The sequence below is a fragment of the Rhipicephalus microplus genome, chromosome 8, assembly GCF_043290135.1.
Source record: "Rhipicephalus microplus isolate Deutch F79 chromosome 8, USDA_Rmic, whole genome shotgun sequence".
Lineage (NCBI taxonomy): Eukaryota > Metazoa > Arthropoda > Arachnida > Ixodida > Ixodidae > Rhipicephalus > Rhipicephalus microplus.
The window spans coordinates 85,068,393-85,093,350 of record NC_134707.1 but is presented as its reverse complement, the minus strand read 5'-3'; the positions used below and the strand labels follow the sequence as shown (position 1 = coordinate 85,093,350).

The following is a 24,958-nucleotide window of genomic DNA, read 5'->3' as shown; positions in this document are numbered from 1 at the left end:
CGGCAAAACAACGAACCGCATTATCGTAAGCAACAATGTTTACGGTTTCAGTCCTTGGGGCATAATTCCAGATTTGTAATGCGAACAAAATTTAAAAATAGTTCTTGGAACGCCCAAAACTAAAATTTCACTATGGCAGAGGCCTTAGTGGAGGGCTCTTGATATTTGGACATCCTGTGGTTCCTTAATGCGCCCCAAAGTCTGAGCACATGGACCTTTACCACTTCGCTTCTGCCGAAATGCGACTGATTGAGCAAGCATTCGGCCATTTCATTCCTTGAGTGCAATAACTACTTGATGATCGCTGCGGGTGTTTTCCGAACTGTGTGCGTATGTCTGGCTAAGTACATACTGGTTTTTTGTGAACTTATAAATAAATGAGAACTTAAGGTCAAAATATAATAACATCTACGGTGTAACGTCCCAAAACCACGATATCCATGCTTGTGAGAGACGCCGTATTGGACCACTCCAGAAATTTTAATCATCTCGTGGTTGTTTTTACGGGCACAGTGTACGGGCCTCTAGAATTTTATTTCCATCAAAATGGGACCGCCTGGGCCGGCATCGAACCCGCGATCTTCACTTTGGCAGCCAAGCAGCCTAACTGCTACACCACTGCGGTGGACACGAGGCCCAAATGGGCCTAAATGAAAACGATTCACATTGTTGTACTTTCCATGCTTTGAATAAGAAGTTTAAGCAAGCGTGGCGGCTGATGTTGCATCAAAATATACAAATGAGGTGCTTACTTTCGTGAGGGACCCCATGTAGACGCAGACACAGCTGTAGGTCGTCATAAGGACTCCCAGAAGAAATGCTGCGCACAGAAGGTTCAGACATATGTTTTAAACCAACTTTACGCAGTCACACCTTCGCACTTCTTGTTTTCGTGCTGGTGTACAACATTATGATAGGACGTACAGTTATGAAGTCTCGTTCGCCATAAACTGCAACAGAGTGGTTGTTTGAGCTGGTCGGCATTGTTCTCAGTTTTTTCCTAAAACAGTTTGCGCACACACAAAAAAAGAGTTTTCCTTTCGAAATCGTTTGTCACGCTGGCCATGACGATTTGAGATATCATTATTAGCATTCCGAACATTTTTTAACTCTATGACGGTGCTACTTAAACTTGGTATTGTATGTGCAACGTGCCGTTTCTGTTTTGATGTTACTGTTGTAACGTCATTTTTTACATGTGCTTTTGTGTGTTGTTTTTAAACTTCCAATGCTGCCTGATCGTTCTTAACCACCCAGTTCTGGTGCTGTTTGTGTTTCTTTAAGAAACATGCATAGCGTGAGCTGTATCCGTTAAAGAGATAAAGAGTGCGTCAATATCTTTCCACATAATACTGATGGAAAATTATTTATATACGGTAGCGAAGACTAGAAACGCTTCTGAAATGCGCTCTTTGATTTGACGAAACGCACAATAAATTCAAGCGTTGTAAAAAAAAATTAAATTTCTTTTTTTTTCTCATGAAGGTTGCAATGCGGTTTCTAGTCTGTGCCCATACCGATGCCACGGGTTGTCCAACGGACATTAGATTCGAGAGTCTTGAAGTGTGGAGAGAGTATGTCTACGTAGAGGACGGCAGCCTGCGAGTTGATGATAGACGATGTTGTGCTATAAAAAACACAAAACAAGCACAAATATCAAGAAATTTGAAGACGCTATTAGAAGGAGGTGGTTTGCACGAAACAAGCTGGAATGGTGTTTTTATTTACGTATCGGTATTTATACACCACTTCCTATAAATATCACTTTGCAAGTACCTGAATACGTGTCCTAGCTCACGTGTCGACTTGAGCCAACACTTTCTACTTTTTTTTTTGGCTTCGAGAATATTTGGAAATGAAATTATTGCCTAAATCCTCTATATATCCACTTTTCGGGGCAATTGTGCGAAAGACCAAACGACATACTCATTTATGTTCACGTCTAGTACGTCCAAAAGCGAATAGTTTTGCAACAATTGTCATGAATTGTCTCCCACATTATTATGAAGAGAAAGCAGCTTTCACTGCAGAACATCATTCAAGTATCAACGTTATAATGATATACTTTACATAACACTTCCACAAATATCCATAATTTGGAGCAGTTAAAGCAGACGGTCATGTTCGGAAGTAATATTAAAGCCTTTCAGAGCCCGATCACCCACCACATAATAAGTGTATCAATAATAATTCACACATTAAACAAACAGCAATGTAGTTATAACATAGCACACCGAGTTATATTCGTAAACATAAAACAAAAGGTCAGGAGCGTTACTAAATGTTCAATGAGATAAACGCGATATTATTCTGCAGCCTACAGCTGGTATGAAAATCTGAACATTTTAATTAGGCTGTGCACATATAAGAACAAGATTTTTAAAAATGTAAGTAAGCGTTACGTAAGCTGGAATGAACTACAACATATGTAAATTCACAAACAACTCCACTCCCCTACGCTGCCAACGACTACACTTTGAAATCGTTTGCAACATACAGGTACGGAATCACGCCACCGTACGAGTGCCTACACTTCAAATTAATAGAGAAAGCATTAGGATGTACAAGCCCGCTTGGTGATTCACTTACAGGTAGAACAGCTACAAAATGAGCACGAAAAATAACAATAACCATTTAGGTTTTTCAACGGTTCAGGTCCAAACATTTATAATTCCAATCATTTTATTATCCTGCGTCTAATGCAATTGAGAGACAAAGAAATTCTTTTATAATTCCTAATAATCGACCTTCTTAATATATTGTACCAGGAACTCGCAGTTTCAATAAAGTTGTTTTTGTCATCTAGTAAAAAAACTGCCTTGTTATACACTGGAGTTTCCTAATAATGTCCCGAGGCTCCCTATTCTTTCGGAGCTGTGTTGCAACCTGTTTCGCTACTATGACCTATGAGGAATGCATCGACCAGGGTCGGCGTTAACATTGAAACTACTAAATAAACGTTAGGAGCTCTCTGAGATTTATTTTTTTCAAAAGGTTAAATATCAGCAATTCACTTTGATTGAAACTTACCTTAACGCGGCGCTGACGATCGAAGTAAGAAAGATTCCAGTGAATCCTCTGAATTTTATCAAGTAGGTTTTCACATAGTATGGTAGGATCTGTTCAGGTAAAATGGCGACACAGTCATGCTTCAACGCAAGGTTGCCGTTGGGTTGGCTTGTGGAGGAGTCAGAGTTCAAGCAAAATGTAGTCAACATAATTCCCCCCCCCCCCAATAAAATTTGGTTTTGGTTGCAGAAATTGTAGAGAAACGGAACAGAAGCTCTACCAGGAGTGCAGCTCTTCTTTTTGAACAAAAATACTAATATTTTAATTAGAAGATAATAATAATAATAATTGTAGGGGTTTAACATCCCGAAACGCAATATGATTATGAGAGCCGCCGTAGTAGAGGGCTCTGGAAATTTCGACCACCTGTGGTTCTTTACCGTGCACCTAAATTTAAGCAACCGAGCTTCAAGCACTTTCACCTCCCTTTAAAACGGGGCCGCCGCGGCCGGCATTCGACGATCTCGCGACCTGTGGGTCAGCAGCCGAGTGTGTTAGCACGGAAATAAGGACAACATTTGTTCCATCTCACGATAGATAGATAGATAGATAGATAGATAGATAGATAGATAGATAGATAGATAGATAGATAGATAGATAGACAGACAGACAGACAGACAGACAGACAGACAGACAGACAGACAGACAGACAGACAGACAGACAGACAGACAGATAGACAGACAGACAGACAGACAGACAGACAGACAGACAGACAGACAGACAGATAGATAGATAGATAGATAGATAGATAGATAGATAGATAGATAGGTAGATAGATAGATAGACAGACAGACAGACAGACAGACAGACAGACAGACAGACAGACAGACAGACAGACAGACAGACAGACAGACAGACAGATAGATAGATAGATAGATAGATAGATAGATAGATAGATAGATAGATAGATAGATAGATAGATAGATAGATAGATAGACACGTTCGACCGTGAAGCAGTTATTTTCTTGGCGCCGCAAACCGAATCAGTTGATAACAGTTAGCATAATACCAGTCCCTGCGTCAGACCGTGAAATGTAGCCTAAAACGAACAACTAGGTGATAGTCATGCAAGTGTCTGGGTTCGTTTAGTTAGCTGGAGTACACCAGCTACGCGTCAAAATTACAGACTTGCGCACAGCAACACCATGGATGGGGAGCGTCACAAGTGACGTGCTAGCCCTGGATTTACAAGCATGCACGTAACTTGACCACTCCAAATTGAGAGCACGGGCTGAAGTACTCCTGACCAGCCCCGCTAGCGACATTCAACGTAGCTGCCTGCGTGCGCTCTCGTTTGAGACATTATACCGCTCAGGGGACACTCGAGTTACCCCACCTGAGCTTTGGCGAATGCATGGGTGCCGAAAAGCGCGTGCTGTACGGCTGCTCTTTTTAGATTGTTTCTCCGCAGATCTAATGAGTTTCATAAGATTTGTGAATTACACCAATTTTCTTGATAGCAAGAATAAATTCATGGTATCTAGGTCAAAGTTTTCACGACCTCTATATAAAATAATTTACTTCACTCCCCTGGTGAAACACTGGACCATTGGTATTCACCTATTTTTTTTTGTTTCGACTCGTCATTTTTCCATCTTCCAAACTCCTTCATCCATCTTCCCAGTGTAGGGTGGCATACCAGTCGTTCTGGGCTGGTTACATTCCTGACCTTTCTTTCCCTCCTGTTCCTTCCTTCTTGTTTCTTTTGTTACGTTACGGAAATGAGCAACGACCCTACCTGTCCGTGAACAAGCTCTTGAAGCTACTGAGCCAAATTAAATATACGAGTTGATGCCATTAGTTTCACAACATGTATATTGGTGTGACAACGTTCTTAAATGGGCAAGATAAAAAAACAATTAAATAAGGAGCACCTTTAGAAAAACTACCTTAATCATTTTGTCAAGCACACACGACCATAGGAGCTCTAAAGTTTGCTTGTATTGTAGATCTTACTCAATAAACGCCAATGTTTCATAATTTTGCTTTCGTTTTACAGACTGCATGCCGACGCAAGCATCTCGACTAGACTCGAGCAGACGACTACGGAGGTGCATCGTCGTTAGGGTAAGTGGCAGCGCCAAAACCGCAGCGAGAAGACCCCCAGCGGCACAAAGAGGCGCCAACATGTGCGTGCTGATGTTCTGCTTGCTCGACAGGTCAGTACACCAGCGCAAAATGCGGCCGCTAGCATCACGGAATTGCCCTAGACGCAATTACGTCGTTCGCCTCAGTGGGAGTGGGGGTGGGTAGTGATTGGTAAATAAATATGAAAAGTGAGCCCCGCAACTGTCTGCATGAGACACCTCAGCAGCGGCACCCAAGAAAACAGATAAGGAGGTATCAAAGGATATATACATATAGAGAAGTAAAGATTGAGAGAGAAAACTAAAAAAAATGTGAGATGGTTATAGACGTCCGTAGATGGGGCCCCGATCGGCGAGTGGTCGTCAAAGGGTGGAGATTGCGGTATAGACAACCATCAGCCACGAAATACGCTGAGCGTCTCCGTTGTTCGCCTTTCACTTCGTGCTAAGCGTGTGATGGCTCGTTGTCGGAGTAGTGCAGTCCTCACATGCACGAACGGCTTTTCTCCGCCACCGACTGCTTCAAGTGCGATGGCAATAATTAATGAAAATACCGCAATAGGCGCTGCACAAAGGCAATAATGTCGACGGCCAAATGTCGTGCCTTGCTGGAACGAGGCGGAGGCCAGCGGGACGTGGAACACTTGCGAGCGTTCGCGACTCAAGCTACGAACTGGTGCCTCCCGTGTTTTCGAAATGGAGTTTCGTAGTGTATGAAGTAACAAACTCGTAGGTTACTTTTGAGCACACACAGAGTACTTTCTATCTTTACTGTAAAACGGTAAGTTGGGCCAGTTGGTTGGGATTCATCGTGAACTTGTTTACTGCGCAAACTGTCCTTTCCCTCCTTAATTGACAACGCATTGAAGAAGGAAATTTCGAGCGTTCGTGTTTGTTAAGTGTTTGTTGGTGTCACCTTTGCGCTGTATTCACGATACGTGGCGTGGAGGTATACGTTATCTTCAGCTACCACAGCGATTAAATCACGATCATTAGCGTTCGTAGTGCAATGGAGATGTGGCACTATAGTTGTCGAAATGAGTGTATCGACTTCAAACGGTGCTTAGCTGTCACACACCAATAGACATTGTACACGCTCTCAGGTATCATTTCACAATGAGCATGACTTTCGCGAAGTCACGTTTCAGTTTGTGTAATAGTGATTTTTGTGTGTATATGTGATTGTCGCATATATCATAGTCATCACCCGACACCTGGAACAGCAAGCCAGGCAACAGACTAGGCTAACTACTCTGCCAGTTTAACTATTTATTGTTAATTATTCTCTCTCTGTCTCTCTCGTTGCTGCGGAGTGCGTGCCTAATAGCACATTCGTTTCGTATAGTTACCCCTGCGGAAAGCCGGGAGGGGGCGGGGTGAAGGTCATTCGTTGTGACATTCGCGCAGACTTGCCTTTGCCGTCTGCCTTGTATTTGACTCACCTGGTCATAGCTAGCGATGGCGCCGCTCAGAAGTGGATCGCAACCCCTGAACCAAAAGATCAACGCCAGAGACATGGAAAGCTGCACTACGTATGACGTAACCAACAAAAGTGTTCCCACTGTAACCGTCCTGCAAGGAGAAAAAAAAAAGGAGCTTAGTCGCTCATATTTTCAGTAGTTTTCTTAAGTTATATAAACTACTCACTGAGGCGATTGCCAAAAAAATGTGTACGTTAGACGTGCTCTTTACTTGGTCTTCGAGGTTACTCCTATCACTTTCCATAGCCAGCTGCTTCGTCCCAACTCTAGGTTGAATCCTTTTCGTATGTCTCCAGTGTTATGCCCCTTGGGTAAGTACCTTTAAGTGTCGGTTTCTCGTAACGCCCCTTCCATGAATAATAATGTCCCAACAAACAAATATGTAGCTCTTACATAGCTTTTCTTTTCTCAAATATTGATCAACTGTCATTTATGATCTGGGGATACTTGATGAGGCGTAGAAAGCCGAAGAGGGGGTTAAATTTGACAAACTTGTAAGTGGTCATTGACCAGAAGTTGGCATACTCAGGCAGATCATGATGTTGTCAATTGTTGGCGATGACGATGATGGTCAAGCATGAGCGAAGCCTTCAGTACGCCAGACAAGCACACAGAAAGGGCTATGAACGCACAAACATGCGTACCTCTCCTACTTTTTTTGTGTGCATTTTCCGTGTCCTCACCTTAAGGGTCAAAAGTTTATTCGGTTAGTCATCACTGCCACAGATCAAGCCACGGTGCTTCGACGTATAGCAAATGCAGCTCAATGACCAAACGAGCTCTGATGACTGAATATACGAACAGCGCAACCTAGACGTAGTTCCAGTGTCGCTACGGAAGCAAAAAAGCAAAGATAGAAAGAAGTTATGTCCTACCAACTTGCCCAAGTTTCCACGCTTCAGAGCTCTGATGACTTCATAATGTATCTTTATTCAGTAAAAAAAAGAAGAGACACCAACCACACTAAGACATTTCAAAACAAAATAAAACACTTCAGCTCCCACACTGGAGCCTTGTTCACAATGAAGTTAAAAAGTATGATAACCATAGCACGTTTCTAACTGTACTTAGCTCATCATACTTTTGAACTTCATTGTCAAAAAGGCTCCCGTGTAGAAGCCGAAGCATCTTGTTGTCTTTTAAAGGTTTTTTTTTTGTTATGGTAAGTTTCTTTTTGCAGTGCTTCCTCCCGACCAGTCGGGATTCGGTCAGACCAGAATTTCATCCTTACTTTTTTTAATTCTTTTTCACATGTTTAGTCATACATACCGCCGGTGATGGACCTCTGGAAGCAAAAATAATGTGATAAACACTGTCAGACAATGTAACAGAACTGATATTGGTGCGTTAACTGTTTATATAGTTGAATGAATCCAAATTGCAAATGCTGGTAATTCCGTCCTTTGATAGTGCGATGAAAGAGTCAGTATGATAAATTACCGAGTAACAGATGGTAACTTACCACTGTCGATGACAAGGACACGTAGCAACACGCATCCCACAAGGTCTGAACTCCAAACTGAAGTTTTGTTTACTGGCGCAGAACATCAATATATACCTGCAAGTGGCTACATACACATAAAAACAACAAAAATAAAAATAACCCTGTGCTGATTAAGTTTCCTAGCACAAAGAATTATTGTGCCCGAATAAGTAGCGAATAAGTAGAGAGATACCTTTATGGTTGTTGCTTTTTAGTTGGGAGCTGGTATTATGTGTGTAGCCACGTGTGGGTATATATTTAAATTGTGTGCATGGGAATAGCAGTTCAGTTGATAGTTTGGCGCTTGTGTGTCGTGGATTCATCCGCGATCTTGTGGCCCATTTTGTAATTATAAATCAATGACAACCTGCCCATCGTCTGCCCCACTACTTGACATAAAAGCTGTGCAATCATTTGATCAATCAATTATTTATTCAATGAATAATTTATACTGATTATGTTTTTGTAGAAATGATTCTTACAGAATGTAAAATATTCAGATGGGGGTCCCAAAGTATGAAACTGCAACGGGACGCTCGGAGATGGTTTCAAATAAATAAAACAGAGATGAACAGCAGCGATACACATACAAGAGAGAAAATAAAAATGCTTGGAAGCACATTTTACAAAATATGATAACAACCATATATATACAAACATTGCTGGCGCAAATAAAGAAAAACACCACAGCTTTGCCGCAATGGCGAAGCAATGAACGCGACAGAAACAAATTCGAACATCACACGCAGAATGGCAAGCAGATCAAAACGTGCCCCGTGTTTCTCATGCACAAATAACGCACGAAACGTAGTCGCAGGTACAGATGATTTCGTATAAGCATGTGAGTTGTTACTTCGCTGCGTCTGAAAAGCTCGCACTTTTTGCAAACGGAGACTGTTCAACGAGTGCAGTGGCTTTTGTGGGCCTGGTGAATACAACAGAATCGTTCCGGTGAAAGCCCAAGGCGTACAATTTGGGGAAAGCCCAAGGCATACGACTGTACCCACCGCAAGATAAACGAGCGCACGCGTGAGCCTCTCTTCTCCGTTGGGCAAAGTGCGTGTGAGAGATGATAGCGCGCGCCGCCGCGTCGTGACGATCGGGCGACGCGCGCCTCATCGCGCCACCTTGCTGGTAATACTGAAAACACAATAGTCCCCCCCTTCCCCCCTCCGAGATGCCCATCGCCAGCGGTAAGTTAAATATGAATAGCTTGTCATTTCGACGTTGCAGCAGGTGCTCCTTCGTGGCTCAGTGTCTAACACCTCGCACAAACTTCAGAGGTCAGACGTTCGATTCCACGTGCCGGAGTCTTTTTGTAGACAATTTTCCTTTCTAGCCAATATTCCTAGCCAATAAAATGATAAAGGCTACACTTAGCCCAAGAAAACTCCGAAGACATTAGTGCAAGTGAAAGACCCTTTTCTTCAAGGCCGGTGCCAGGATTGGAACCACCAATGCGTCATCACAGAAACGAAATCAAAATACTGCGTTCTTCACCCCTTCCCAGGTTTCAGGTCAGGGGAACTGAAGCAGCGATAGAGTTTCTATATACACACTAGAGGGAGCTCTGGCGCTAGTGTCTATGGCAGCTGCCATGCACGGCGTTTCAGCGAGCATGAGAATGATGGCTAGTACACATATTTGTCTAATCTTCGTACTTCTGGTCTGCTTCTGGCTCCGTGTGCGTTCTTGTGACTTCGAGCTGTTTTCTCACGAAAAAAAAAATCAGCAAATGTTCAGCGGTTGCGCTTCACCACCTTATTCTGTCTTATTAGGCTGCGAATCCATTTCGCATCGGGTCACGACGTTAAAAAGGGTTTGTCCTTTCCTTCAAAATGAAACCAAAACCAGCAATAATCGAAGCAGCAAAAATAATTCGGCACCTGCAAGTACGAAGTATAGGAAATTATGTCTACTACCCTTCATTGCCATGCTCGCTGAACGATCGCCGCGCCAGAGTCGCCTCTAGTTAACTTTAAGACACTCTATGGACACAGCCTTTTCTGCATGCATCGCTCCTGCCATTTTTCACTTATTCGCATGCACTGCGTCGCTATATTTTAGCATTACACCTGTCCCTTTTCCGTCCATTCAACCGTGCCAGGTGGCTCCTCCATGAGTTTTATTGTTGTCTTCTGGGTTTCCTACGGAATATGTTCAGGAATGGCTGGAAAAAATACAATCGCCGTATACCTACCTCTAAAAAATGAAAATGTCAAGTTGCAGAAAACTACATAAAAAGGAAGGAAAAAGAAGTACACGAAACTAGCGCTATCTAACGACTGCAATTTATTGCACAAGTCTGAACACGGTGTAAGCCAACCCTACGAGCGCACACAGCAGGCTTAGTCTCGCACGAAAATTCACCTACCACGTGTCGATCTCAAGTACTAATTTACACACTCATAAAGCATCGCAAGCATGTGGCATATGAAACTTGATTGATATGTGGGATTTAACGTCCCAAAACCACCATATGATTATGAGAGACGCCGTAGTGAAGGACTCCGGAAATTTCGACCACCCGGGGTTCTTTAACGTGCACCCAAATCTGAGCACACGGGCCTACAACATTTCCGCCTCCATCGGAAATGCAGCCGCGCGCAGCCGGAATTCAATCTCGCGACCTACGGGTCACCAGCCGAGTTCCTTAGCCACAAGAACACCGTGGCGGGGCGGCACATGAAAACTTACCTCTGAGCTTGTGCCAGCGTACGGGATGCCATACAACGTTGTACCACAGCCTGGTCGAGGCCGATCCTGTATAGGGATACAGCGGCGCTCCCGAGAAATGTCGCCCACACGCCTTCGTCGTGCGCCAAGTCCAGGGCAAAGCTGTTCGCGAAGAAACAAGTAGGGATGTTCAGTCCTGATACAGGGAGCCCCTTTTGAACAGATTAGCGGCAACCACGAAACGGTACAAGCGAAAACAGAAAAACTGTTTTCCTTCTGCTACTATTTAATCGCTATTGTTCCTTATACCGCACGGTAAATTAACGCTTTAGTCCACGCGACACACAAGTCAGGATCACGCATAAAGTGCGAAGTCCCGGCAGCGGAAACGACGGGGCCGTTGGCTAAGGATAGGTTGGTAAACGTGAATTATTTATTTAATTTTTGCGAAGGAGATTATTATGCCATATTTTGTAATACTCAGCCTGTGTTTTACGTCTACAGCAAAACTGAAGCATCACGAAATGACCTGCAATTATTCTTGCCTCGTGTGAACTGAGTTCTTTGTCTCCCTTCAAACTTCAATATTTTTTAAGTTTTGTAACTCTATTTAGCTCGCTGCCATCAACGGATTCTTTTCCATTAACTTGTTGTTCACTACGCCACTTTAACTGACCATCGATTTTTTGCCCTCCGTAAAGTGACCGTTCTAGGCCCATTTTTTTTGGTTGGCGCCCATATATAGGCGAAAAAGTTTGGTCATATTAATGACGAGATTTTACAGTTGAGTCTAGTTGGGTGGGACAACATAAAAAGAAATATACTGTTTTTAAAGAATGCCCTGCCTTCACCACATAAGTATTATAGCAAGATGATGAAACATTCTGTGAGGTCCGTCTTCAGCGCGGTTGACTGAAAATAGGGAAATAGGCAATACATCTCCGGCTAAAACGCTCGATGATTTCGACTTTATCGCCACCAAGCACTGTATAAGGAAAGCAACTTGCACGATTTGACTTTTTGAAAATTGTTCTGTGTATACGAAATAGATCCGTAAACTGTGTTATGGCGGAAAACAATCCTTGATGACACATGACTATCAGAAGTACATCAGAAAGCCATGAATGTAATTCAACGCTTCTTTGGAGGTATTGTTAGTTGTAAGCAATAATGAACTTCGAGGACTCTCGAGCTCAAAGGACATCCATCGGCATCACTTTTTCAATGGCTAGACTGAATTCGCATCTCGGTGCCACATAAGTCTGTGCGCCTAAATTTGGCCATTTTTAGTGCATACTGCATACCAGACAGTGGTCCTTGCAGGGCGGGCATACATAATTATACACTCGGCTAAACATACACAGATACAAAACAAACAAACGAATATGGTATACACATACATATGTTTATATACATATTTAAAGGAATGTAACGTAGTAAACACAGCATTCATAAGAAATATGCAGAGAAGTACATGTCAAGCAGATTGTTTTGAGGCACCAGCAGAGGATTTCATTCTGAAATGGTCCGTGGAAAGAAGGAAAACTTGTAGGTGTTTCTTTCTGGCATAAATGGGTGTTAGTGTGTCAGGGCGATAGTGTCTTGTTTCCCTTGTGGAAAGAGGACTTACATAATGTGAAGGGTCGAGGTTGAAACTGCCCTAGAAGGCCTTAAGTGCAGTTTTATGGAGGTCCCACTACGACTTTAACCTTCTTTTGAAAATATTGGCGCAGTACCCAAAGGCAACACGAACGCGTGCACCCGCAAAGCCGTTGGTGTGGTTGCTGGCAATGATCCGTTTGCTTTGTAATGCGTGGGTCTTTCAACTAACCACAGCTGTCGCTTTTTATATGCATGCTTTTGATGTCTTATGTGAACATTAGATCCAACAAGATCCCCTGTTCAAATACTTCTCAAAACGCCGGATTTCTATTTTTTCCTGATTCTCACTCCTGTTTCTACGTCGTGTATTTCAATATAAGTAGCAGTACACAGTGTGCGATAAAAAAAAAGCTGTTACCAAAAACTTTACTGCTGTGTTTATGTGCCAGCAGATTGGGCTGCAGCTGTGCCGCTTTGTATGTTCAACATGTGCATCGGCAGTTACAAACACATGGCCCGTGGCCCGCCCTGTTCTGTCTTTATCCCACTATATCGTTTCATTTTCTTAATAAGTGGGTCGCTGCGTTTCACAGGTCTCGCTGGTCGTAAGCATTGCTCCGTGAGCCGTGAGGCACCCCATGTGACCATGCGTTGAAACGTTGCCGAGAAACGACACCTATATTCACGAACTGCCTTGCCGATTTTAGTCGTTTGGGAGATCGGTATATTGACTCGTTTTCGGAATTCTTGCACCAAATTTTCAGACATGTAAGAAGTGGGAAATGGTTGCCTCTAAACGACAACGATTGCTGACAATGTTTACGCACTGTCCCGGCCACTTGCGAAAATCGATTGTCTGACTGTGGGCCTCTCACTGAGGTGAGTTAGAGATCCTTGTTTTGAACAAACACTGCTACTGTAGCCGCAAACTCCTCAAAATGGTTCGCTTGGCGCATAGTACGTGTTACGACTTTGTTCGGTCCCGTCTCAATATACATTCTAAGCTCAACATTATTAAAGTAGATTAGAATATTTAGTAGAGTAGAATAAAGTCGAGTAGAGTAGCGTTAGTTACAAGTGATGGCACCCTCGTGGTTTAAGTAAGATTATCAGCAACAACACGTTCAAGGTTCTCAATAGTTTAATAAAAGTTACAGAATGGCACCCTACTTACTTTCCCATGAACGTGCGAACGTCGAAGTCCGTGAGAGGTTGTACATTCCAGCGAGACGCTTTCATGTCGATGTAAACATTGGCGACGACAGTGACCGGCGCCAAGACCATGAATATTAACTGAGCGCAGTCTGTCCATACAACGCCTCGTAGACCACCCTAGAAACAAATAAAAACTGACATGTACCAAAAAGCGGATAAAATTAAGGCTTCTTTTGAAACTATTTTTAGTTTTTAGTAAAGTAGTTGCAGCCATACTGGTTCAAAGCACACTGAATTTAGTGAAAACGTGTGTGAACTTATTTTACTTTTGATTTCGCGTATATCATTGATAGCTAGACGTCAATGACGAAAAAAAAATTATTCTAAAGAGGTTGCTTGGACACGTTGATACGACATATTGGAAGGAAACAGCGCGAAAGGCGAAATACCAGGCAAAGAAGGACACTTGCAACAGTGCCTGTCTTACAAGCAATGTTTATTTGTGGAACCACGCAATATACTCATGCGCCGTTAGAAAAAAAAGATGACACAAAAATTACAAGTCAAATATAAATGTAATATGAGGATCATCACTAAAGAAGCATGCTCATTGCACGTTCAGTCATCCTGATAGAAAAACAACCTTACTACTGACAAGGCAACTGAAGGCCTGTTCAGGCGTAAGTCACCTAACCTAGCTATTGTCAGGGCCTCCAGGAAATACTGAAGGTCCCGATGACCCTTCACAACCGCAAACAAACAAAACTCAGGGACGCACCCTCGATGTCGGCAATGAAGGCCACAGTGGTCATGCCAAAATAAAGGCTTCAAGTACACAAGACCATAGAATATACTTTTACAGCGCAAACATAAAACGATCCACAAAGAAAGCGACGACACACACCAGCGCTGACTAACAACTCAGCGAGTTGTTAGTCAGCGCTGGTGTGTGTCGTCGCTTTCTTTGTGGATCGTTTTATGTTTGCGCTGTAAAAGTATATTCTATGGCTATGAACCAACTAGGCCCAAAAGAAGTTTTACTTAAGTACACAAGAGTTTGTGTAGTAGGCTTGTAATCAAGGGCAATCTTCCTCAAGACTGCTTTAATAGTAAATGTGAATGAAACATAAAGAGAAATGGCCAACAGCAAAGACGAAATCACAAGAAGAATCGTTGAAGCTTACAGTGTAATGTCAGGGAAGTATGACGCGTTCGTTAGCTCACCTACCTTCAATAGCACTCTCATATAGAAACGTGACACGTTTAGCGAAACAAATACAAATTTATTGGATCACGTGTGCTATGTTTGACACAGGTGTATGAAGCAGGAAAATTGTTACTATTGAGTTTGATGGATGCACGTGTTTTAATGCACAAATAGCACCCCTGGAGGATCGTGCTCTGTTTGCCTTCAGTACCCGCTGCTTAGTATGCCACTCCTACTGTGTTATTTTTTTCTTTGTTTCAATAAGTTCAGTTGTTGGATGCGCTTTGTCTGTGTGGCACAGTTCTTTTTTTCTGTTCTCAACTTTGTACCACTGCCTTACCTGCAGTACACGCCTGCATTTTCCATGTCTGCGTCCTCATAGCGCACCCACGTCGTCGACACTCAGGAGAAGGGCTGTCTGATTCACGATGAAGCTGTACAAATCAGCTTTTCTACGTAGAGCTGAATCCCGCCTCCCCTGCGGCGGCTGCATTTCCGATAGAGGCGGAAATGTTGTAGGCCCGTGTGCTCAGATTTGGGTGCACGTTAAAGAACCCCAGGTGGTCGAAATTTCCAGAGCCCTCCACTACGGCGTCTGTCATAATCAAATGGTGGTTTTGGGACGTTAAACGCCACATATCAATCAATCAAGCCTCGAATATAGTTGTGTTTTCGTCTAAGTACACAACCTCAAGATAACACGCTCCTTTCTTCGCCTTATCGTAGCTGCCGCATTTCGAGCACGCGTCCGCTTCAGCCTCGGGTGGTGCGGAATTCGATCCCTGGTGTCGGCCGACCACCCAGCGGTTTATAAAGAGGGGACAGCCGGGCTTAAGTGCGGTGACGTGACGTCCCGTGGTGAAGCTTACTCTGCCTCGACGATTCTCAACCCGTTTCGCAAGACCCGGCGTCATTTCTACGCCTTTGTCAAACCGGGCACATTTTATAGAGACCAGCGGCAATCGCGAACAGTCGCGATTCGAAGTGTCATCTGCAGATGAAAAATTATATAATGTACTCATTGTGCGATAACGTCAACTGTGCCTCAGTCACACAAACTATTATGGGTAACTCACGAGTAAACCAATAATGAATGAAACGTTCACTTTAAACCCACCTAAACCTACAGTCCAAGTTCATACCGAAATATAAACTAGTCAGAATGCGGCCATGTTCATTTGCGGCGGCAAGACGGGCGTTGAGTCATTTGTTCGCACGGATGCGAACCCACTCGCTGGCGTCGCTTAAAAATGTGCAACTGCATTAAAGCGTGGACACCACGACGTTCACTGTCCGGTGATCGATGTTGAGCGCTGATTCTTTGTGTGCCATCTTGTTCCAAGCAGTACACATAATTGATGTGGCTCCGTCTACATGAAAGACACCTTATTGATATATTTTCAGCGTTAGCTTTCATGTTTTGCTACCCACATCGGTTGTAAGCGCACTTTTCTGTCATGGGTGCAAGACGACGGCGTCCGATGTGTTTGCTCTAACTGGGAGCTTTCGACTAATCTAACGCCTGGACCATATAGGTTTAAACTGAGCTTTACATTGCCTTTAATGAAATGAGCAGAACAACCCTGTGTGCTCTTAGTGGGAATGCAGTTTTCCCCCGTGATTTCTGCGATGCAGGCGCTCTTTCTATCTCCACCGGTCGCAAAACAGAACGTTTTGACTAGCATATAAAGTTAGTTCAGGCTTGAATGCTGCATCCTGGTTGCGAGCGCTTCATCTTAATAATTCTATCCGCATGAAACGTCGAAACACAAGCAGCCGCGACCAGCAACAAAGGGTAAAACCACGCAAAACCGATGTAAAGAAGGCAGGTGCCGACGGGCACGTTTTCTCTGAGCGCACAGTGCAGCCAGAGACCAGTAGCGACACCATCTATAAACTAATTCGGTTAGCGCAAGAAGGATTCAGAACCCAAAATACGCAAGCGGATAAGTGTATTTTGCAACTCCAAATGTCATTTTCATGGCAGTACAATAGTAGCAAACAATATTTCAACACGAATTCAGTGCGCTTTTTATATGACCCAAGACCATACAGCAGTAAGGTGTCTTTTTCGCTGCGCCTTCTCTTAAAGGGTTTCATCAACAGCTGATTAAAAGAAACTCATGCAAAAAAAGATATCGACGCTCTCTCACGAAAGTCGCTGTATGTTATTCGCAAATTTAGATGTATGATGCTAATATAGCTCACCAGTGCAGTGTACATAGTTCCGCAGAGCCCAATCGCTATATTGCACAAAATCAAAGGAGCTCCGAAGACTGCGAAGCCATGAAAAAAAAATGCACAGAAAGGTTACGTTCAATATTGTCATAAAGAAAAAATCAAAATAAAATTCAGCATTATTTAGAAACTAAACACCGTGACTTATTTTACCTTTACAGAAACATATAAGTAGACATGCTTTTTAATTTTGTAAGGAAACAGTGACATTGATTGTCTGGTGCTCACCAGTCTCTTCCCTTCAGTTTCTTTTTCAGATTATTTTATAGTCGAAAAATTTGTTTAATTTGTTCAAAAATCATATTGTACAGAAATATATAAGTAGACATTTTTTTTAATTTTGTAAGGAAACAGTGACATTTATTGTCAGGTCTTCATCAGTGTATTCCCTTGAGTTTCTTTTTCAGATTATTTTATAGTCGAAAGAGTTGATTCGTTTGTTTATAAATCATATTGTCAATATGTTTTGTCAATGCACCTGTAATGTCCTACAACTATTTACAGTCACTTGTCCAGTTCCGTTTTTTGCAAAGATTTACTTCATGGCCACCTTCCTCTTAATCATCATTAACACTTTCTTTCTCTCCCCTCCTTATCTACCCTTCTCAATTTATTACGCGAAGTATCAGGGTCAAAAATTGATTCAGGCCAACTTTCAAGCTTCGGCGTCGCAATAATCACTCTTTATCTCACTCCACCTCTACACCTAGTCCTGTAATAGTTGATGAGGTGTGAAGTGTGTTCAAGGAACTAAATAAAGAAGTGAATTAGGCCCACAGTCATCTACAGTCCTTCGAAAATTGTCCGACACCTTCCAATGCTTCTCTAAAAACACTGGCCTTTCTCGTTACTATTGAGAGAAATTAAACGAGGCCGTGCTTTGTCGTTGGCAGCGCAAGATATTCGCCGACCTTTTTTTAAATCAAAACTTCCGAAATAAATTATACCCAGAGCAGAATTTCATATATTTTTTTTCCTTTTCACCAATTGGCGACGAATACCTGTCGTAAAGATGTGGTGACAATTCATTGGTGTTTTTTCATTTTAAAAAATGCACTAAATGCACTGAACGCACTCATCCTTTCTAATCGGCATATTACGCAATCGATGTTCACCGATATACACATACACAGTGAAAATGACGGTGATGAACTTGAGCCTCTTCGTGAAGAATTGATGGAATGCCTTAGAAGAATATTTCAACCTGATGTTGCAGTACTTTGTGGATCTTTATGTACTCACCTGTAACAATAGTAAGGCCGGCTGCGAAGATCGCTAGCGCTCCAAGGCTTTGCTGAAACAATGAAGGATAGCGTTTGATTTTGAAGCGTTGAATATTTCATAATGAAAATTTATTTGTACCGCTATTGCTGCACAAATGGCAATTTAATGGCGTGTACAGAACATTTAAATGGACAGTGAAAATAAAAAAAAAGCTTAAAAGAACCGAGCGTTGAGCGTTGCAAATATCCGTGTCTTCTTCCCTTCTTCGTGGTTTTTTTTTGCGCAAAGTGCCATTCACAATAAGAAAGGAAAAATTTTAATGCTAGTAATTTACTCCTGTACAATTCTAAGAAAATAGTGCTTTTTGCGACAAGATGCTGGGTTTGCTAGAAAACGCGCGTAAACAAAACACGGGGGGACACGTCACTTTGATACTTTCGCACCGAACGCCGTGATGTGATGGATATCGACGGCGTCTTTTTCGGCCTACGGAGTAAGTAATCAGTAAAGTTGACGTAGGTTTTTTCGTTAGACAGCTGTGAACCGAGTCTGATGAGCTTTTTTTCTCGAGAAAGCGCTGCCCAACAACGTAAAAAAAATTAAAAAGTACAACGTCGTGCACGAAGATTTCGGCACGACATTTAAAAATTAAGATTTGAATTGCTTTTCTCTTTTGTTAGTAAAACTATGACGGAGAAATGACTAATATCATAGTTATCGCAGTGCAGTGTGTTAATCTAATCAGATAACTTTGTTTTTCCTTTTACTCAAGAGTCCCCATTAGCACACAAGAAAAGCAATAATCCTTGAAAAACATATGGAAAGTGCATTTCAATGAATGAAGTTTTAACAAAGTCCGACGTTTTTAGGTGCGACGTTCCCATGCTCTGCTTGCCATAGTGTGGAGTGCCCTCCCACGCGACTATGCATTTCTTCCGGCCGAGCACCTGGCCGGGAGGACGCTTCTGCTTTTTACCGGTGGATACCTGGTGGCAGCCATTCTCTGCCTCGCAGAACAGCGCCTGATATTAAACTATTTCTCCAATGGTGTGATGAGTTATCATCACAGCCTTGGATGCGATGATAGCTTACTGATTTAATGACAAGCTTTGGCCACATATAACACAAACAAAAAGTAAAGGAACTCACAAAGACAAGCACAAGCAGCTGCTTGTGTTTGTCGTTGTGTGTTCCTCTACTTTGTGTTTGTGTTATTTTTGGCCAAAGTATACCATTAAGCAAGTACCAACTATGCCAACAACCAACTCACTGTCAGCATTGTCCATGGATAAAGCAGTCTGTGGTGCATGAGTTACACGTATGGAGGCAATATTTGCTTTCATCTATATCCTCTAGAACAATTTTATTACTGTACTAAAGAAATCCATTAAAAAGAATACCTTGTATGGTGTTTTTTTTTGTTTCAATGAAATCTGTCACCTTCTAAACTGTTTTCACCAGTGAACCGCAGAGACGAATATGACGCTCGCGTGCTTGAACGTGTGCGAGTTTACTTTTTTTTTTCTTTCTAATCATTCCCCACTTCCCTTTTCCTCGTTACATTTCTACTCATTTTCCCCTTTCCAGTGCAGGTTTGCAGACTATAAATGTTCTTCTGGTTAAACTCCCTGCCCTTCATTAACCTTTATATCTCACTCTCTCCTCGGTCTTAACCAGTAAACGCAACTACCTCCTTCCCCAGCCCCCTCTTTTACGCTGTAAATGTAACTATACCGCGCTCCTATAATAATAATAATATATATATATATATATATATATATATATATATATATATATATATATATATATATATATATTTATATATATATGTATATATATATATATATATATTATATATATATATATATATATATATATATATATATATATATATATATATATATATATATATATATATATATATATATAGTTTGAATTGAGGTATTCTTACCGTGAGAAAGAGGTAGCATGTTCCGGCTGTCAGCGCGATTGCCGGGTTGAAGCGCTTCCGTATGTACTTTATGAATAAAACACAAAAACATTAAGAGCATTAAAAAAGTGGTGCAAGTGATTGACGATAAAGCACAGTCAAATCGCAAATTTGGTTCAGCCCTTCACGTTAGCCAACAGATGACAAGTGATAACGAGCCGGTTTCAATGACGATAGAAATGGCTTCCAAAAGACATGATTACAGTTGTGGATGTGAGAAGCTCCGGCAAGCTTCTAAGAAGTTTTAGGAATATGTAACAAAGGCAGGGAACGAACAAATATTTAATTCTTCGCTGTGTTGTGCATTATCCTAAAGTGTTTTATTGCGATAGCAATTCTACGAACACCCTCGGCTGAGTTCTGCCGGTGGCGTCGGCGTCGCTGTCACTCACCGTATATGCATAAGTATCTATACATATGAAAACGCGAGAAAGAAAAAAAATCAAGAAAAAAGGCTTCGGTGCACAGAATCGAACTTCAGACCTCTGAAATGAAAGGGCGAAGCATTAACTACTCAGCCATGGAGGAGCACGTCCATCAACGTTCAAACAACAAGCTATTTACATCTACCACTTACCGTTGGTGACGGGCACTTCGGGGAGGAGCTATCGTGTTTTCAGCATTACCAGTAAAATGGCGCGCCCAGCACGTGACGCCACATCGTCACGACGCGGTGGCGCGCACTCTCATCTTCCACGCGTACTTTGCCCTACGGAGAGGAGGAGGTGGATGCTCACGCGCGCGCCCTTATCTCGTTGTGGAGATAATCGTACGTCTCGGCTGGAATCAGGCTTTCACCGGAACAATAATGCTGTAGTCACCAGGCGCACAAAGGTCAGTGCAATCGTTGCACAGTCTCCGTTTTGGGAAAAGAGCGCGCTTTTCAGACACAGCGAAGTAACAAGTGACTCGCTTATTCGCGTTCATCAGTACCCGTGAGTACATTTTGTGCGTTATTTGTGCGTGAAAAATGGGGGGCACGTTTCTATCTGCTTGCTATTCTGCGCGTGACCTTCCAGTTTGTTGCTATCGCGTTCTCTGCTTCGACTTTGTGGCAAAGCTGTGACTTCTTTATGCATTTCACAGAGATAATTATGATACACAATTGGGAAAGGATACATACATGTAAAGACCAATTAGTTTTTGTCTAGTAACATGTAATTGTTGCTGTTCACACGTTGAAAGAACGTTCAAAGCAGAGCGTTCAGCAAGTTGAAATAACCTTTTAGTGGTCATATATCTGGTATGAGTAAATATATGTTTCCTACCTAAAGCTGGTAGTAAACTGGAAAACTTGAGTTTTTGTTCCTAATTAACCTTACAGGATGCGAAACAACTTCAAGGCTGTCGATTAAACAACCCCTGTGGTGTGTGGTTCCTTTTGTCAATCTTGTCATGTTTTGCTCTACATCGTGAATGTAATTGAACAACAGTTTTATGTCGGGATCCTTCAAGACTTCAGCGACGTGATTTCGCCATCACAGAAATGACGTCAAAAAATTAGCATTATCAGAATACAAAAGAAAAAAGTTGGTCAACGTGAGTCGTACCTGAGACCTGTGGATGCACATAAAAAATGCCTGGCACACTATCATCAGCGCCATGTTTACAACATCTGTACGCTTTAAACATTACGCCTTTATATCTACCAGTGTCCTCTCACAGCGTTCTTGATAAGGTGCAGTAATGCATCATGACCATGGCATTCGCGACTAGTTCCTACAAGGCATCGTTTCTAAGCGCCCGTTGTATTCGGCACGTGTCTAATAGAAGCGGTGATATTTTGCAACCACCCACAGGTGGTGACCTTATCCTAAGCGTCGCCATCGTTCACAGCATCCATCCATAACAAAAACAGCTGTGTGGCGCCCGCCGGCTTTGCCTGACTTTTCACTTGCGCTCGCCCCGCGAGTAATCGTGGCTGGTAAAAGGGAAGACACGATGCATTTGGTCGGGCAGTGGCGCTTTGTACTCCGGCATGCCGAGAGCAGGTGACTTTAGCCCACGTTCGGCAATCAATTAATCACGCTCTCCTGGCTGTCGCATCGCTTTCTCTGGTTCCGCTCTCACCATTAACTTCTTCAGTTACCACAAGCATGTATGACCACAAGGGTTTGTTTAATTATTGATGATGGAAGTTAGTTCTTGGCGTGGTGAAGTATGAATAACCGTCAACATGGATGCAACATGTTTAAGTGGTGTTGGAACTGTCAAACACCAACAGACATTGCGCAAGCTCTCTCATATCAATGCAAACATTAAACTACTTCTGTAAGGACATGTTTTACTTTCGCGTTTTACCCATTCTTCCTACGGAGAGATCACCAATCATTTTTATCATTATATTTAACTACAGGGCAAAACTCACACAAGAGGTCACAGTGCCAAATGACGTGACCACAGCACTTCTGCGGTGAAGAGAAACCACACTATACTAGCTCTCTAGACGAGATAGTACGATAGTTTGAAAGGAGTACTGACTAACAATTTTAAAGATTCTGGGTTTCTTTTATCTAAATAAGAACATGGTTTTCGAGAGCACTGAAAACCATATTGTGGTGCCTGGAAACACATCGTATATGTTTTTATTACCACTACCTTAAAGAGACACCTTCAGTTTTGACACCGAGGCCGCTGTTTTTCCGTGACTTGTCATGACAGTTTGACGTCGCAGGGACACAGTAGTTCACAACGCATTAGCGACACATCTGCCATCTGCTCATGGCACACGTAAACAGCGATATGTGTGTTGTCCCCAGCGACTGCGACAGAAGTTTATGTGATTCAGGCGGCAGGCAGAACTTAGAGTGCGCAAACTCCTGCCCGGGAAGACACGTTTATTTGCGTACCTTACCAATTTACATGACGGAGCCATCAACTATGTTTTTAGGGGCGAAGCTGCTTATGTCATGGCTTCTGCGTCCCCCGTAGTCTTTGTGTGTAACCTGTGGCACGTACCCGCCCTCGGGCACATATTCGCATGTCAGCATAATACGAAAAACGTAGCACGCCGTCGTTATCACGCTCTTGGTGTTAACAAAGCGCTGACAGCAGAATTTTGGTACATACTCTCGTTTGCTCCTTGGATTGTTCGCTGGATGGCGGTACTTGTAAACGATGAATATATGATAAAAGGAAGCAAGATGGCGGTACTTGAACTGTTCACTAGATGAAAGGACGGACGCATGGGCGGACAGACAGACAAGTAGACGGACGGATGGACGGACGGATGGACGCACGCACAGACGGACGTACGAATGAACGCACGAACGGGCGCACGTAGGATGGACTGACGTACGGATGCACACACGGACGCACGTACGGAAGCATGGAAAGATTGATGGACGCTTCGCCCACTCATCATCGTTCGTTCCGTGGATGTGCTGTGACTTTTTTGTTTTTTTCCTATATTCTGACAAACTTTATCTGTGGTAGGTTCATGTTAAACTCCTGCACTTGCATTTTTTTATGGAATATTATATCTTATTAACGGTAAGGTTAACTTTGCATCATGCTGCGCGGTACTTTCCCTTCGCTACGAAAGCGAGCGTTTTATTGCTCATGACATCCTGTGAAACGTGCCTACATTTTTTATTTCCATTTTATCCAGCTGTCGGCTCTCGTTTTTTTTAACGTATAGGAACGTAAATATACCATCAGCAAACGAGGGGTGAATAATTTGTCGAGAAGAGGTGACGACAAGTGAATTGATAAACCTTAGTGTTGCAAAGTGTCAGTGACGAGCAGCACCGGCGTTTTTATACCACAGAAGCCACTGCGATGGCGAGGCAGTTACAGTGCAGGCTGCTGAACCGAAGGACGCGGATTCAATTCTGACAGCGACGGTCCTATTTTGGTAATGCGCAAATGCTAAAGGTCCACTTGCATTCATTGAAAGAAATAATGACGCGAGTTTAAGGTATACTTTCATAGCTTTGCTCTAAATATAAAAAAAGTTATGTTGAGAGCCCTAAAAGAAGTAATGTGGTGCCTGTGAATTTATTTGACAGCTCCCTAATACCGCTGTATGCATTAAAGAAAAGCACATTCAATCTCAATATTGAGAGACTTCTCGGTGAATTGTAGGTGCCACCTTGAATGATACCATCAGGAACTAGTGGTGCACTAGCAGCAGCTCTGTCATCTTCTGTAAGTCGCGCGCGGTGCATCTTAACAACGATGCGGGAACGAAAACTTCGCCAACTTAAAGAACAGTGTTGATTCGTCGTGATAATGCTTACTGCGCTGTGTCTGACCTGCATGTGCTGGGCTGCAAAAACTTTAGGCTCGCAGTTAAATACTGAATGGGAAGCATTTCTTAGCGAGCTTCGGTAACTTAAGCGTATCTATCAATCTATCTATCTAGCCGCTTAGGTTTGGGTGCTCTCGTGGTCACCCCTTTAACCTGGTGGGAACCAAAATTAGCATGGGAGGCTAAGACTGTTTGACGAATATGACGCGCTGGTCAAGACATAATTATTGTCGCAATCCCATCGCGCACGTTGTCAAACACTTCCCGTCAGACAGCAGCACATACCCACAGGCGGATGTGCCGCGGGATTGCGGGTGTGTGCCTCAGGTGATTCACACGCATTGTCTACCCAGGAACGAGTACAAACACGCTCTCCTCAAAGAGTTTAATACAGTCTGGGATACCGGAATACTGCCCTCCACATGGAAGTTTTCGGTAGTCAAGCCCATACCGAAGCCTGGTAAACCACCCCATACCTTATCCAACCTCCGCC

The 24,958-nt window shown here is 42.8% G+C and overlaps 1 protein-coding gene across 1 annotated transcript in view; it reads right to left on the bottom strand.

Annotated features, from left to right (window-relative positions):
• LOC142768643 (sodium-coupled monocarboxylate transporter 2-like) overlaps positions 1 to 20,236 on the bottom strand; it is a 34,670-nt gene extending 14,434 nt beyond the window's left edge. Inside the window, exons 1-9 of the mRNA XM_075870649.1 lie at positions 20,175 to 20,236; positions 18,242 to 18,293; positions 16,970 to 17,037; positions 13,574 to 13,731; positions 10,819 to 10,959; positions 6,600 to 6,729; positions 3,031 to 3,119; positions 1,518 to 1,627; positions 753 to 820 (exon numbers count right to left, since the gene is read on the bottom strand). Of these exons, the coding sequence (XP_075726764.1) occupies positions 753 to 820; positions 1,518 to 1,627; positions 3,031 to 3,119; positions 6,600 to 6,729; positions 10,819 to 10,959; positions 13,574 to 13,731; positions 16,970 to 16,984 (711 nt within the window). The 5' untranslated portion in view covers positions 16,985 to 17,037; positions 18,242 to 18,293; positions 20,175 to 20,236. The remainder of the gene's footprint in view (positions 1 to 752; positions 821 to 1,517; positions 1,628 to 3,030; positions 3,120 to 6,599; positions 6,730 to 10,818; positions 10,960 to 13,573; positions 13,732 to 16,969; positions 17,038 to 18,241; positions 18,294 to 20,174) is intronic.
• Between the last annotated feature and the right edge of the window lie 4,722 nt (positions 20,237 to 24,958).